The 16,792-nt window shown below is 45.6% G+C and overlaps 1 protein-coding gene across 1 annotated transcript in view; it reads right to left on the reverse strand.

Moving 5' to 3' along the window:
* The window catches only part of si:ch211-236l14.4 (SITS-binding protein), a 1,411,255-nt gene that overhangs the window by 1,160,698 nt on the left and 233,765 nt on the right, over positions 1-16,792 (reverse strand). The window contains exon 9 of the mRNA XM_041196805.1: positions 11,209-11,345. Coding sequence (XP_041052739.1) covers positions 11,209-11,345 — 137 coding nt within the window. The remainder of the gene's footprint in view (positions 1-11,208; positions 11,346-16,792) is intronic.

Raw genomic sequence — 16,792 nt, forward strand, 5'->3', positions numbered from 1 at the left:
CCTGATCAACACACTCTCAGGATTGATCCTGATCCCACACACTCTCATAACTGATCCTGATCAACACACTCTCATGATTGATCCTGATCACCACACTTTCAGGATTGATCCTGATCCACACACTCTCAGGATTGATCTTGATACACCAATATCTCAGGCAGTAGATTCCAGACCCTCACCACCAGCTGTGTAAAAAGTTCCATCCTCATGTTACCACTGGTTACCCTGCCATTGGTCTATATCTGAGTTCTCCGGTTCTCTAACATTCCATCAATAGGTTAAGTTTTCCCCTATCTACTCTGTCCAGACTCCTCATGATGTTGAATACTGCTCTCAATTCTCCCCTTCACCTTCTCTTCTCCAAGGAAAACAATCCCAGATGCTCCAATTTATTCCCCTAACTGAATTTCATCAACCCTGGTATCATTTGTTAATTTCTTTCTGTACCTTTCTGCCTTCAGATCTTTTCTAAAATGCAGAGCCCAGAAGTGGACACAATGATTGCTTCTGTTTGGGCCAAACCAGTGTTTTATACAGGATTATCATAACCTCCTTGCTCATGTACTCTATGTTCCTCTTTATAAAGCCTGGAATACCATATACTTTATTAATCGCTTTCTCAGATTAACTTGCCACCTTCAAAAATTTGTGCACAAATACACCCAGGTCCCTTTGCTCCTGCACCCCCTTTATAATTACATCCTTTATTTTATATTGTTTCTCCGTGTTCTTCCAACCAAAATGAATCATTTCACACTTCTCCACATTAAATTTCATTTGCCACTTATCAACCCATTCCATCAATCTGTCCTCCTGAAATATATCTTTATCCTGCTCACAGTTCACAATGCTTCCAGGTTTTGTGCAATTTTTGTGTCAACTTTCATGGAGGGCCCTGGGCTGTGGAAATCAGCCCTCTGGAAGTTTAAACTTCCCAGGCAATTACAGTACATATGTGTATGGAAGGACTTGCACAGAGTCCTAATGCAGAACACAGACTTAAGCCCAGTTTTCTGCAATTTTTAAAATTGTGCCCTGCACAAGCATGTCTAAGTCATTATTATAGATGAAGAAAAAAAAGATATATAATATACCATTCAATTCAAAAAACAACTATCCACCATAGATTGTGTTTCCTGTCACTCAGCTAGCTTTCTATTAATGCTAACACTGTCCCTTTTATTCCATTGGCCTTAGCTTTGCTGGCATATTTTGACTTTCAGAAGCCTATGTACACCACATCAAGCATGTTACCATCAGCACCTATAGCCCAGTTCTACCTGTCAGCGGCAATGCTGGGCACATTGCCGCTGCCCACACACTTTTCTGTACTCTAACTATATTGTGTATTTTCAGCCAGGAACTCTGACCCTGCCTGCAGCTGAAATGGGCTCTCCCTGGGCAAGTCCGGCAAGCATAGAAGATGGACAGAGAGGGCACACCCCATTGTTACAGTATTTGCTGTCAAATTGGGGTGATATTTTAAAGATCTCAAGTCTTTCAGTGAATGGGTATGTGGATGAGTGAGTGAATGGGTGAGTCAGCGGGTGATTGAGTGGGTCTTCAGACTGGTGGTTAGTCGGCTTGGGAGGATAGCCAGGTCGGGTCGGGTGTGGGGGTGGTGGGCAAAATTATGTTGGATGGGTAGTTGGGTCGGGTCAGGGAGGTCGTCAAGTCGAAGGGGGTGTTGAGTTGGTTCAGGGGCTAGTTGGGTTGGGACCAGGTCAGGGGGTGTAGTTGGATTGGCTCGGAGGTAGTCAGCTTGGGTCAGGAGGTAGTCAGGTCAGTTCAGTTGGGATCAGGGTTTGTTGGTGGAAGGGAATAAATTGGGGGCGGGTGATTGTGGGGGTTGGGTTGTGGTGCTCAGTTCTGTTACACTGGTTAATCACTGAGTTAGACCAGGTACTAAGCAGGGTAACACTTCCTGGGTAAGTATCTGGGTAAGTCCAGCATAACTGGTGACTTTCATGGAGGGTCCCAAGCAGCAAAAATCAGCCCATTGGAAGTTTACGCTTCCTGGGCAATTATTGTGCGTGTGTGCATGTGTGTGTGTGTGTGTAGAGATTTGGACCAACATCCCTCACCTCATCAAAAAACTCAATCAGGTTAGTTAAACACGATTTCCCTTAATAAATCCATGCTGTCTTTCCTTAATGAAACCACACTTGTCCAGGTTCTCTTTTGTTAATTTTGTCCTAGATTATCATTTCTAAAAGCTTTCCCACCATCAAGGTTAAACTGAGTGGCCTGGAGTTGCTGGTTTATCCTTACACCCTTTTCTGAACAGGGACATAACATTTGCAATTCTCTGGTCCTCTGGCACCATCCCTCTATTTGAGGAGTATTGGAAGATTCTAGCCAGTATCTCTGCAATTTTCACCCTCACTTCCCTCAGTATCCTTGGATGCATCTCATCTGGCCCCAATGATTTATCAACTTTAAGTACAGCCTTTCAAATAGTTCCTCTTTATCAATTTTTAGACAATCCAGTGTCTCAGCTACGTCCTTTCTTAAATTCATTTACGAGATGTGAGTATCGCTGGCTGGGCCAGCATTTTTTGTCCATCCCTAATTGCCCTTGAGAAGGTGGTGGTAAGCTGCCTTCTTGAAACAATGCAGTCCATGTGGTGTAGGTACACCCACAGTTCTGTTATGGAGGGAGTTCCAGGATTTTGACCTAATGACAGTGAAGGAACGGCAACATATTTCCAAGTCAGGATAGTGAGTGACTTGAAGGGGAACCTCCAGGTGGTGGTGTTCCCATGTGTCTGATGTCCTTGTCCTTCTAGGTGATAGTGGGTTTGGAAGGTGCTGCCTAAGAAGCCTTGGTGAATTCCTGCAGTGCATCTTGTAGATGGTACACACTGCTGCTACTGGTCGTCGGTGGTGGAGAGAGTGAATCTTTGTTGATGTGGTGCCAATCAAGTGGGCTGCTTTGCCCTGGATAGTGTCAAGCCCCTTGAGTATTGTGCAGGGAACTGCACTCATCCAGGTTAGTGGATAGTATTCCATCACAGTCCTGACTTTTGTCTTGTAGATGGTGGGCAGGCTTTGGGGAGTCAGGAGGTAGGTTACTCACCACTGGATTCCTAGCCTCTGACCTGCTCTTGTAGCCATAGTATTTACATGGCTAGTCCAGTTCAGTTTTTGGTCAATGGTAACACCCAGGATGTTGATATTTGGGGATTCAGTGATGGTAATGCCATTGAACTTCAAGGTGTAAAGGTTAGATTCATCATTTCAATAATAATTGGATTTGTTAAATCTGATAGGAAAGGGGGAAGAGTGGTGAAGAATACAAGACAATTATAATCATGTATGATCGAGGTGTTAGGTGTAGAGAGGCCAGGGCGATGAGCAGTCACTCAATGCAGAGGCCAAGCAAGGGAAGGAGAGAAAGCAGGCTGGATGTGTGGAATAGAACCCTACATCCCTGTTTTGCAGGAATAATCAGTGGATGAGGTGTTGGGTCCCCAGGCAAACAATATTTCTGGAAAAATGTCTGGCTTACAGAACTCATCCCTGAATGCCTTAACTTTTAATTTCTCATGTTTGTCAGTGCCTAATGGATAAGTGAGGTACAGCACAGAGAGTAGTGTAAGTAGTTTTGAGATAGATGTCTGTGAAATGTCTTAAAAATAATAATAAAATGTGCCAGAGAGAAATAGCCAGAATGTTTCTCCTATATGATTCACTCTACATAGATGGTAAAACACTGTTGCACTTGCCATAGTCACAATGCTGATTAATTTTTTTTTGTTTGTGGGATATGGGCATAACTGGTTGGGCCAGCATTTATTGCCCATCCCCAATTGCCCTTGAGAGGGTGGTGGTGAGCTGTCTTCTTGAACCACTGCAGTCCACATGGTGTAGGTACACCCACAGTGCCGTTTGGGAGGGAGTTCCAGGACTTTGACTCATCAACAATGAAGGAATGGCAATATATTTCCATGTCAGGATGGTGAGTGGCTTAGATGGGAACTTGCAGATGGTGGTGTTCCCATGCGTCTGCTGTCATGGATTTGGATGATGCTGTTGAAGGAGCCTTGGTGAGTTTCTGCAGTGCATCTTGTAGATGGCACACACTGCTGCTACTGTGTGTCGATGGTGGAGGGAGTGAATGTTTAAGGTGGTGGATGTGGTGCCAATCAAGTGGGCTGCTTTGTCCTGGATGGCGTTGAGCTTCTTGAGTGTTGTTGGAGCTGCACGCATCCAGGCAAGTGGAGAGTATTCCATCCCACTCCTGACTTGTGCCTTGTGAAGGGTGACAGGCTTTGGGGTGAGTTACTCTCTCAGCATTCCCAACCTCTGGCCTGCTCTTGTCTTTTTTTATTTGTTCATGGAATGTGGGAATCACTGGTTAGGCTATAGTATTATATATGGCTAATCCAGTTCAGTTTCTGCTCAGTAGTAATACCTAGGATGCTCATGGTGGGGATTCAGCGATGGTAATGCCATTGAATGACATAGGGAGATACTTAGATTTCCTCTTGTTGGAGATGGTTATTGCCTGGCACTTGTATGGCACGAATGTGACTTGCCACTTATAAACCCAAGGCTGAATGTTGTCCAGGTCTTGCTGCATATACACATGGGCATCTTCAGTATTTGATGAGTCACGAATGGTGCTGAACATTGTGCATCATCAATGAACGTCCCCACTTCTGACCTTATGATGGAAGGAAGGTCATTAATGAAGCAGCTGAAGATGGTTGGGCCGAGGGCACTACCCTGAGGAACTCTTGCATCATGCCCTGGAACTGAGATGATTGCAGCCAACAACCACAGCCCTTGTGGTAGGTATGACTCCAACTAGTGGAGATTTTTCCCCCAATTCCCATTGACTTCAGTTTTGCCAGGGTTCCTTGGTCCCACAGTTGGTCAAGTACTGCCTAGAAGTCAAGGGTTGTCACTCCCACCTCACCTCTCTAATTCAGCTCCTTTGTCCATGTTTGGACCAAGTCTGTAATGAGGTCAGAAGCTGAGTGACCCAGGTGAAACCTAAACTGAACACGTTATTGCTGTGTAAGTGTGAGTTGACAGCACTGTCCGTGACCCCTTCCATCACTTTGCTGATGATTGAGTGTAGACTGATGGGGCAGTAATTGGCTGGGTTCAGAGTGCCCTGTCCTCAAGTTATACCTGGGCAATTTTTCACAATGCCAGGTAGATGCCAGCATTCCGGACTAGGATCGAGACTAATTCCAGAGCACAAGTCTTCGCCACTATAGCCAGAATATTGTTGGGGCCTATAGACTTGGCTACATGCAGTGCGCCCAGCATTTCTTGATATCATGTGGAATGAATCAAATTGGCTGAAGACTGACATCTGTGATGCTGCGGACCTCAGGAGGAGGCCAGGATGGATCATTCACTCTGCACTCCTGGTTGAAGATTGCTGCAAATGCTTCAGTCTTATCTTTTGCACTGATGCGCTGGGCTCCTCCATCATTGAAGATGGGGATATTTGTGGAGCCTCCTCCTCCAGTGCGTTGTTTAATTGTCCACCACTGGGTGTGGTAGGTTACTGCAGAGCCTAGATTTGATCCACTGATAGTGGGATCTGTCTATCACATGCTGCTTCAGCTGTTTGGAATGCAAGTAGGCCTTTGTACCCCATTTTTAGGTATGCCTGGTGCTACTGCTATCCTTCCTCCTGCATTCTTCACTGAACGAGGGTTGGTCCCCTGGCTTGATGGTCATGGTAGAGTGGGGGATATGCTGGGCCATGAGGTTACAGATTGTGGTTGTATACAATTCTGCTGCTGCTGATGGCCCACAGAGCCTCATGGATACCCAGTCTTGAGTTGCTAAATCTGTTTTAAGTCTATTCCATTTAGCATGGTAATAGTGCCACACAATATGATGGAGAGTATCCTCAATGTAAAGACAAAACTTCATCTCCACACAGCCTGTTCTGCAGTTATTCCTACCAATACTGTATGGACAGATGCATCTGTTGCAGGCAGGTTGGTGATGATGAGGTCAAGTACGATCTTCCCTCTTGTTGGTTCCCTCACCACCTGCCGCAGACCAACTCCTGCAGTTATGCCCTTTAGGACTCGACCAACTCAGTCAGTAGGGGTGCTACAGAGCCACTCTTGGTAATGGGCATTGAAGTCCCCACCCAGAGTACGTTCCGTGCACTTGCCACCTTCAGTGCTTCCTCCATGTGAGGGACAGATTCATCAACTGAGGAGGGGGGTTGGTAGGTGGTAATCAGCAGGAGGTTTCCTTGTCCATGTTTGACCTAATGCCAGGAGACTTGATGGGGTCCAGAGCTGAGGACTCTTAGGGCAACTCCCTCCCAACTATATACCACTGTGCTGGGTCTGCCCTGCCAGTGGGACAGGACATACCCAGGGATGTTAATGGTGGCATCTGGGACATGGTATAATTCCGTGAGTATGACTATGTCAGGCTGTTGCTTGATTAGTCTGAGGGACAGCTCTCCCAATTTTGGCACTAGTCCCCTGATGTTAGTTAGAAGGAGTTTGCAGGGTCTACAGGGCTGGGTGTATCATTGTCATGTCCTGTGCTTAGGTCGATGCTGGATGGTCCAGTTGATTCCATTTTGATTAGACATTTCGATAGGGATTTGAGACAACTAAGTGGCCATTTCAGAGGGCAGATAAGATTCAATCAAATTGCTGTAGGTCTGGAGTCACATACAGGCCAGACTAACAGGTTTCCTTCCTTAGTGAACCAGATGGATTTTTATGGTAGTTTCATGGTTAATGAGTGGTATTAGCTTCTTATTCCCAATTTATTTTATTAATTGAATTTAAATTCCCAGCTGCTGTGGTGGGACTTAAACTCATATCTCAGAGGATCAATCGTCCAGGTCTCTGGATTACTATTCCAGTAACATAACCTCTATGCCACCATACCTGGGCATAATTGCTGCAGTGATGGTGACCAACTTCAAAAAGATTTTCCATACTTATGGCCAACCAGGAAAGAAACATGTTCAATATACCAGTCATTTCGAGTGGAGACAGTACATCTATAAAAGAACACCAAGGTGCCATTAAACATAAAGCTACTCTTACAGCACCTGCTAGTTCAAGTTCTGTTACCAATATTTGACACAAAGTTGAGCCAACATAAAGTTAGTGCAACTTTGCTTTGCAAGAAGGAATATGCTCGTACCACACTGTTAGATGTAATCACAGTTTCAGGTCAATCGACTGAACTTCCAATTTAAATAAAAAATTAGCAACCCAAAATGCTTGTGACAAAATGTGAAGCAATAGTTGCAAATGTTTTGGTTCCATGGGAAAATGATGGACAAACTAAAAACCTAAATGATGTTCCATATATGTCACTATCCATTGATGCATCAAATGATGGACTTGGAAAATTACTTCTTGCCTTGGTTCATTAGTCCAAGGTTAATGAAGACAGTTTGTTTGTACAAGGTAAACTTGTGGATTTTGTCAAACTTAGAGAAGAGACATCAGAAGTTATTGCAGCTGAGATCAGACTTGCTAAAAGTATAAATTTCAAAATAGTGTTGTGGCATTGTCAGTAGATGTTAGGAACACAAACTTTGCTGGTTTACAGAGACATGCAAGAAAAATATCATCAATAAAATAAAAGGCCACTGGTCACATTGTGCATAACATGGCTCAAACTGCAAGGAATGTAATCCAAGTGAACAACAGTGGATACTTTCATTTATTTCACTGTTTGTATAGAAAGACTGAAATGTTTCTCAGTGTACGGGACAAGAATATCAAAATATACTAGCTCTCAGTGTTACCTGCTATAGAGAAGTTCCTTCAACTTTAGGAGTCATTGAAGTTGTCCTTTAGGGAAGGAAATCTGCTGTCCTTACCCGGTCTGGCCTACGTGTGACTCCAGACCCACAGCAATGTCGTTGACTCTTAAAATTGCCCTCTGAGCAAGGGCAATTAGGGATGGGCAATAAATGCTGGCCTAGCCAGTGATGCCCACATCCCACGAACAAATAAAAAAAAACGTTATTATTCTTGCCAGAGGAAAAGTGCCCAGTCGACCTTCACAAAAAAATTCATGACCCATGTATCAAAATCTGGCTTGCGTTTAATCATGGCAAACATGTTACCTTTTCGACTCGCTTGAGGGAGATGATTTCTGTACAGGAGAGTTAGCTAATACCTTAAACAATCTCAAAAAGGGAGTGGTTTCAAGGTATAAAGAGGACTGTTTTAGTGACAAAGCAACTTAGAGGCCTAGAAGAATTGGGGATCGTGATATGTCAGTACTATCTAAATGTGACAAGATCTTTCTTCAACACAGCCATGTGCATATGGAAAGCATACAGATAATTTGAGAGATCTGACGTGTCTCCTTTGAAAGAAAGTTGTTAAGATCTGAGATTGGAACAGCACTTGTGTAAATACAGAAAAAAGTGCGAATGGGATAATTATTATGAGTGTACTGTTCGATGATGAGGAGGTCTTGTGGCACAATGGGTAGTGTCCCTCCTTCTGAGCCAGAAGCTCTGGGCTCAAGCCTCACCTTGTTGGCTAAGGAAGGTGAATTCATAACATGGCCAAATAGGTTGTGTATCAACTCATAAATCCAACACGTGCAAATGGCAGGTAGTAAGAGCAGGAGAGATACCTGGTCAGCCACAAGATGGAAAGAAAGTTGGGGTTCTACCATCACTATCCATAGCTCCAGGCAAAGCATGAATGGAAAAATGTATGTTGCTACAGCAACACAGACTCCAAGTGAATTTTAACACATACATTGATGAAGTAACTCTGCTCAGTGAGGTTTATGTCAGGGAGGCTGGATAAATGGAAGGATGCAACTACAGTCACAGGATGTGACAATTAGGATGCAGTCATCAAACATTTCTGGGAATTCTCAGCACTACATGCAAATATGGAAAAAAAATGGCTGAACTGACAGTGTGCCTGAGAGTAATGTTTCAGTCGAGATTGTGGTTTCTGTCATGGACAGACCACAGGCAGCAGAAATCTCCAGATAAAAGGCTGAAACAGTGAAAGACATTCTCACTGTTAAAACAACTCCACTTTACCCTTACTTCAGTTCTTTAATAAACTGGGCAAAAGATTAAAATTCCAAACAGATACACAGCAGATAAATACAGCTATTAATCCAGTGAGCTATTATTGTGCAGCTAGTGTCAGGAATACTGTGAGTACAATTTCTTGTGTGTTTAAGGGTGGATTTTTGTGCCACAGACATTTACCATCGCCTAGACACTTTTAGGGAACTGAAAATTAAGAGTGATGACTGTGCAAGCAGTTGAAAATTATTTTGTTTGTAATTTTATTAGGGGTCATTAGGTGGCAATTGTCATTCGTGTTGATTTTCATTAAAATTACAATGCTCTTTCTATCGACTTTATCATTAACTACCTGATGGTTGATGGGGCATTCCAGTAGCAGAGGCAACAAAGTGATCATGCTATATATAAAATATAAAATAAAGACAGAAAATGCTGGAAAAGCTCAGCAAGCCTGGTAGCATATGTGGAGAGAGAAACAGAGTTAACGTTTCGAGTCCGGATGACCCTTCTTCAGAACGTGGTCATGCTGTTTTTCTTGAAATGTGGAGACAATCATAAATAAAACTGCAAGAATTAAGTTAATTTTTTTTATTCATTCAAGGAATTTAGGAAAAACCTGTATAAAACACAGGTTCACTCTCAGTTAGAGTACTGCATCCAGTTCTGGGCACCACACTAGTTTCTCCAAAACTTTCACAACCTTCCTAAAGAAAAGATTCATGAGAATGATTCCAGGGATGAGGAACTTCAGTTACATGGATAAATTGGAGACATTGGGACTGTCCTCCTTGGAGAAGAGAAGGTTGAGGGGAGATTTGATAGAAGTCGTCAAAATTATTGGTTCCTGGATAGATAGGAAGAAACTATTCCCCTTGGTAGAAGAAACCAGAAATAGAGAACACTGATTTAAGGGCCGGGATTTTCTGGCCCCACCCGCTGGTCGGAACTTCCAGTCCCGCCGAAAGTCAATGAGCTTTTGGCTAGCTTGCCACGTCCCCCCAATAAATTGATAGTTGTAATTCATTGATTAGTTGAGCAAAGGTTTGTGCATTTAAATTGCAGGAGAAGGTATTTTAACAGGGGGAGGAGTGTCCTTCTTATACAAAGTGTAGGTGGCTTCAAGAGACACATGGAGGATGAATCAAAGCTCCAGGCAGGAGGCACTTGTTACCTTGACTCTCATCTGAGGCAAAAACAAGTTAACATAACAATGAATGATACCATGTCAACTATAACTCAGTCCTGATGAAAGGCCATCAGGCTGAAACGTTTACTCTGTTTCTCTCTCCACAAATGCTGCCTGAGCAGAGTATTTTCTGGTTATATTTTCTCAGATACTGTAATGGATCAAGCCTTACTTGTGCTGAATAAGGTTTAATCATTGCCCCCAATATGGGGTGATGTGAATCACTGATGACTCAGGTTTATCAAAATGAAAAGCGAACATTGGCTTGGAGTGTTTCAGCTGTATTCTGTGCAAGCATGATCTCTTTCTCAGATAGCCTTTCATGTGGAACAATTTAAGCATTAGCCCTCACAAGGTAAACCGCAGTCCATGGGACAGCCTCAATGAAGTATGGTTCAAGCAGCAACTCCCCCTTCCAGTTCCATATTGACCAGGTTCCAAATGCACACATGGGATAAAAACCTTCAATTTTCAAATCTACAGAAATGCTGGTGTTTTCACTTAAGGTCTGGGAATTGAAATTAAGGTCAGCTTGACCAGAATTACACCCATTCAAAAATACGCACAAACTTCCCAGTAGGACTCAACACAGGCAGTCGATATGCCTCCTCACCAAACCCATCGCCCCACCCCACTGCCTGCATTGTCTATATAAACTACCGCATAACCAGGGTTAAGCCTGCTGTCCCAGCAACTTCAGTCCAAAGAAAATGGTTACCTGTTGTCTAAACTGTGCTAGACCTGTCCTGGGAGCATTTTATGGGGACAGTGTAGAGGGAGATTTACTCTGTATCTAACCCTGTGCTGTACCTGCCCTGGGAGAGTTTGATGAGGACAGTGTAGAGGGAGCTTTACACTGTGTCTAACTCTGTGCTGTACCTGTCCTGGGAGTGTTGAAATGGAAAGGGAAATCAGTTTGAATTGCTGAGTGAATATTAGAGAGTGAACCATTCTGAATGACCTCCTGATTGGCTGCCTCTTGCTGTTATATTACCTACTGTATCCGGAATGAAGAAACTGTATCCCAGCAAGCTGTAATGAAGAACCGTGGGAATGAGGCCCTTCAATCCTGCGTAACTCCAATCTGACCGTCGAGGAGCCATCCGAACAAACACAGGTAAATGAGCAGTCCTGCAGTATACAAAAGGACAGCTTCAATCAGCACCTCCGAGAACAATCACCTCTCTTATGACCTTGTCCTCAGAAATTCCATAAGGCTGCTTGCGAAACAACCAAATACAGGGTCAAACAAGGTGACCAGGGAACGCCAGTACAGGAATGAGAGAAAAAACAAGATAACGACAGATGTACTCAGGATAATAGAGACAAAGAGACAGAGCGAGTCAGACAGAGACAGAGGCAGAGAGAGTCAGGCAGAGACAAAGACAGACAGAGACATAAAGTGTCAGGCAGAGACAGTCAGACAGGGACAGTCAGAGACAGAGTCAGAGACAGTCAGATTTAGGATAATAGACCAGGAGAGAGAGAAAGAATTTAATACAATTATTCTTTAACGGGTTGTAGTATCGCTGGCTGGCCAGCATTTATTGCCCATCTGTAGTTGCCCTTGAGAAGGTGCTGATGAGCTGCCTTCTGGAACCGCTGCAGTCCATGTGGTGTAGGTACACCCACAGTGCTGTTAGGAAGGGAGTTCCAGGATTTTGACCCAGCGACAGTGAAGGAACGGCAATTTATTTCCAAGTCAGGATGGTGAATGACTTGGAGGGGAACTTGCAGGTGGTGGTGTTCCCATCTATCTGTTACCCTTGTCCTTCAAGATGATAGTGGTTGTGGGTTTGGGAGGTGCTGTCAAAGGAGCCTTGGTGAGTTGCTGCAGTGCATCTTGTAGATGGTACACACTGCTGCTACTGTGTATCGGCGATGGAGGGAATAAATGTTTGTGGATGGGGTGTCAGTCAAGCGGGCTGCTTTGTCATAAGAAACATAAAAATAGGAAAAGGAGTAGACCATTCGGCCCCTCAAGGCTGCTCTGCAATTCAATAAGATCATGGCTGATCTGTTTGTGTTTTGAATTCCATATGCTCATTTATCCCCAAAAACCTCTGATTGCCTTACCTAACAAGAACCTATCTACCTCTGCCTTAAAAATATTCAATAGCCTCACCTCCACCATCTTGGGAGGCAGAGGGTTCCAAAGTCTCACAACCTTCTGAGAGAAAATTTCTCCTCATCTGTCCTGAAAATGCAACTCCTAATTTTAAAACTGTGCCCCTATTTCTGGACTCACCCACAAATGGAAATATCCTTCCCATGTCCACCTTGTCAAGACCGTTCAGGATCTTGTACACTTCAATCAAATCACCCTTCACTCTTCTAGACTCCAATGGAAACAGGCCCAGTCTGTTCAACCTTTCTTCATAAGACAACCCACTCATTCCAGGTATCAATCTAGTAAACCTCCTCTGAACCGCCTCCAACTCCTGGATGCTGTTGAGCTCCTTGAGTGTTGTTGGAGCTGCACTCTTCCAGGTAAGTTCCAACACACTCCTGACTTGTGCCTTGTAGATGGTGGACAGACTTTTGGGAGTCAGGGGGTGACTTACTCACTGCAAGATTCCTAGCCTCTGACCTGCTCCTGTAGCCAGAGTATTTATATGGCTGGTCCAGATCAATATCTGGACAATGATAACCCCCAGGCTGTTGATAGTGGGGGATTCAGTGATAGTAATGCCATTAAATGTCAAGGGGCAATGGTCAGATTCTCTCTTAATGGGGATGGTCATTGCCTGGCATTTGTGTGACATGAATGTTACTTGTCACTTATCAGCCCAAGCTTGGATAATATCCAGGTCTTGCTGCATTTGGACATGGACTGCTTCAGTATCTGAGGAGTCATGAATGGTGCTGAACATTGTGCAATCATCATCGAACATCCCCACTTCTGACCTTACAATGGGAGGAAGGTCCCTGATGAAGCAGCTGAAGATTGTTGGGCCTAGGACACTACCTTGAGGAACTCCTACAGTGATGTCTTGGAGCTGGGATGACTGACCTCCAACAACCACAACCATCTTCCTGTCTGTTAGGTATGACTCCAACCAGTGGAGAGTTTTCCACCTGATTCCCATTGACTCCAGTTTTGCTAAGGCTCCTTAATGCCACTCTCAGTCAAATGCTGCCTTGATTTGAAGGGCAAGTCACTCTCAGCACACATCTGGAGTTAAGCTCTTTTGTCCATGCTTGGCGTGCAAGTAACCCTGTGTTGTAGCTTCATCAGGTTGAAATTTTTAATTATGCCTGGTGTTGCTCCTGTCATGTCTTTCTGCACTCTAGATGGAACGCAGGGTAATAGAGGAGAGAGAGAGAGAGGCAAGCAGGGTAAGAGAGCGTGAGCACGTGTGAGAGAACGAGAGAGAGAGCATGAGAGAGTGTGATAGAGAGAGAGCACGAGAGAGAGGAAGAGAGCACGTGTGAGAGAGAGGGTGCAACAGAGAGTGCGAGAGAGAGAGAGTGCGAGAGAGCAAGAGAGAAAGCAAGAGAGTGTGAGAGAGAAAGTGTGAGAGAAAGCATGAGAGAGAGTCAGCGAGTGTGAGAAAGAGCGAGAGAGCACGACAGAGAGAGCAAGAGAGCGAGAATGAGAGAGAGCCAGAGAGAGATAGCAAGGGAGAGAGAGAGCAAGGGAGAGAGCGCATGAGAGAGCGACAGTGAGAGAGAGTGCGTGAGAGAGAGAGAGTGAGAGAGCAGGAGAGAAGGAGAGAGAGCATGCGAGAGCATGTTCGAGAGAGAGAGTGCATAGGAGTGCGAGAGTGAAAGCGCGAGAGAGAAAGTGAGAGTGTGAGAGAGAGAGAGCGCAAGAGAAACATAGAGGGTGCAAGAGAGAAAGCGCGACAGAGAGAGAGACAGAGAGCAAGAGAATGTGAGAGAGAGAGAGCATGCAAGAGGGAGAGTGCGAGAGAGAGAGCTCAAGACAGAGAGAGAGAGAGTGAGAAAGCGGGCAAGAGGGAGAGAGAGAGAGAGTGAGTGAGCAGGTGAGAGGGAGGGAGAGTGAGATCGTGAGAGAGAAAGAGCGTGTGAAACAGAGTGAGAGAGTGAGCGAGCATGAAATTGCACAAGACAGAAAGAGCACGTGGGAGAGAGGGAGGGAATACGCAAGAGGGAGAGAGAGCACTCAAGAGATGGAGAAAGTGAGTGAGAGAGCAGGCGAGAGAGAGTGAGAGATTGCGAGAGACAGTGCATGAGACAGAGCGAGCACGTGCAGGAGAGAGGGAGAGAGAGAGAATGTGAGTGAGTGCAAGAGAGAGCACAAGAGAGAGAGAGAACACAAGAGAGAAAGCCTGCAAGAGAGAGAGGGAGAGAGCACATGAGCGAGTGTGTGAGAGAGAGAGCAAGCACGAAAGAGAGCGTGCAAGAGAAAGAGTGCGTGAGGGGGAGAGAAGGAGTGTACGAGAGGGACACAGAGGGCACGCATGACAGAGAGAGAGAGAGAGCGCGTGGCGTATAAGAGGGAGCACATGAGAGAGAGCACACAAGAGAGGGCGAGCAACTGAGAACACGAGAGAGTGAGTGAGACAGCGAGAGAGAGGGAGAGTCCACGAGAGCAAGAGACTGTGCGCGAGGGACATAGCATGTGAGAGAGAGAGCATGTGAGAGAGATAAAGCACGTGAGAGAGAGAGAAAGCATGTGAGAGAGAGCGTGTGCGAGAGAGAAAGCATGTGAGAGAGAGGGAAATCATGTGTGAGACAGAAAGCTCGTGAGAGAGAGGGAAAGCATGTGGAAGAGAAAGCATGTGCGAGAGGACATAAGAGAGCGCGCACAAGACAGAGAGCGAAAGAGAGTGTGCACTCGCAAGAGAGAGGATGCACATGTGCGAGAAAGAGTGAGAGAGAGCAGGAGAGAAAGTGAGAGAGAGTGCGCGAGAGAAAGAGAGCCAGTGAGAACACGAGAGAGAGAGTGAGAGAGAATGCACAAAAGAGCGCGTGGGAGAGAGAAAGCGAGAGAGTGCACGAGAAAGTGAGCGCGAGGGACAGAGAGCACGCGCACGTGCAAGAGAGAGCATGTGCGACAGAGAGGATGAAAGACGGCACATGAGAGAGAAACCACATAAGAGAGAGCACACAAGGCAGAGCGAGAGAGGATACGCAAGAGGGATAGCGAGTGAGAACACAAGAGAGGGAGTGAGGGAGAGAGCACATGAGAGAGAGTGCACGAGTGAGAGCGCATGAGAGAGGGAGGGTGCAAGAGAGTGTGCATGCGAGAGAGAGAAAACACGTGAGAGAGAGACAGCACAAGAGAGAGAGCGTGCCGTGCAAGAGAGAACGCAAAAGAGAGAGCACGCAAGGGAGAACGAGAGAGGGCATGCGAGTGAGAACACAAGAGAGAGCAAGAGAGAGAGTGCATGAGAGAGAGAAAGCACACAAGAGAGAGCGTGCAAGAGAGTGCAGGAGTGCAAGAAACAGAGTGCATGAGATAGAGAGCGAGAGATAGCAAGTGAGAAAGAGAGCATACGAGAGAGAGCACACACAAGAGAGAGAACGAGAGAGAGAGCACGTGAAAGAGAGGGAGCTTGAGAGAGTGAGCAAGAGTCCGAGAGAGAGAGTGAGCACGCGAGAAAGAGAGAGTGAATGAGAGAGACAGAGAGCGAGCGAGAGAAACAGAGTGCAAGAGAGACAGAGAGAGCACAAGAGAAAGAGAGCGCAAGAGAGTGTGAGCAAGAGTGAGCATGAGAGACTGCATGCAAGAAAGTGTGCAAGAGACCGTGAAAGAGCGAGAGAGAGAGAGAGCGCTAGGGAGATATAGAGAGTGCGGGAGAGAGAGAGAGAGCGCGAGAGAGAGCATGAGAGAAAGTGAGTACATGAGAGAGAGCATGCAAGAAAGAAAGAGGGTGCATGAGAGAGAGCACACATGAGAGAAAGCGTGTGAGAATGAGTGCGTGAGAGAGACCATGAGAGAAAGAGCGCAAGAGGGAGGGCACATGAAAGAGAGAGAAAGTGAGTGAGAGAGAGCGAGAGAGAAAGTAAGAGACAGCGAGAGCATGAGAGAGAGAGCACAAGAGAGGGTGCAAGAGAGGGAGAGCGCATGAGAGAAAGAGGAAGAGAGCATGCAGGAGGGAGAGAGAGCATGCGCGAGAGGGGGAGAGAGAGAGTGCGCAAGAGGGAAAGAGAGAGAGATAGCACATGTGAGAGAGCGAGAGAGATTGCACGCATGAGAGAGGGCGTAAGAGAACACATGTGAGAGAGAGCAAAAGAGAGTGCATGCACATGCGAATGATAGCAAAAGAGAGCATGCTCAATAGAGTGAGAGTGAGAAAGCATGGAAAAGAGAGCAAGAGAGGTCAAGTGAGAGAGAGAGAGCAAATGAGAACATGAGAGGTAGTTAGTGAGAGAGGGAGAGAGCAAGAGAGAGTGCACGAGAGAGAGTGAGGGAGAGAGCACGTGAAAGAGAGCACGCAAGAGAGAGATAGAGTGAGAGAGAGAGAACGCGAGAAAGAGAAAGAAAGAGGGAGAGGGAGTGTGTGAGAGAAAGTGAGCAAGAGAGTGGACGTGTGAGAGAGAGAACGCTCATGAGGGAGAGCATGAGAGAGTGCACGAGAGAGAGTGCGTGAGAGAGGGAGCATGTG

The sequence above is a fragment of the Carcharodon carcharias genome, chromosome 10, assembly GCF_017639515.1.
Source record: "Carcharodon carcharias isolate sCarCar2 chromosome 10, sCarCar2.pri, whole genome shotgun sequence".
NCBI classification, from domain to species: domain Eukaryota; kingdom Metazoa; phylum Chordata; class Chondrichthyes; order Lamniformes; family Lamnidae; genus Carcharodon; species Carcharodon carcharias.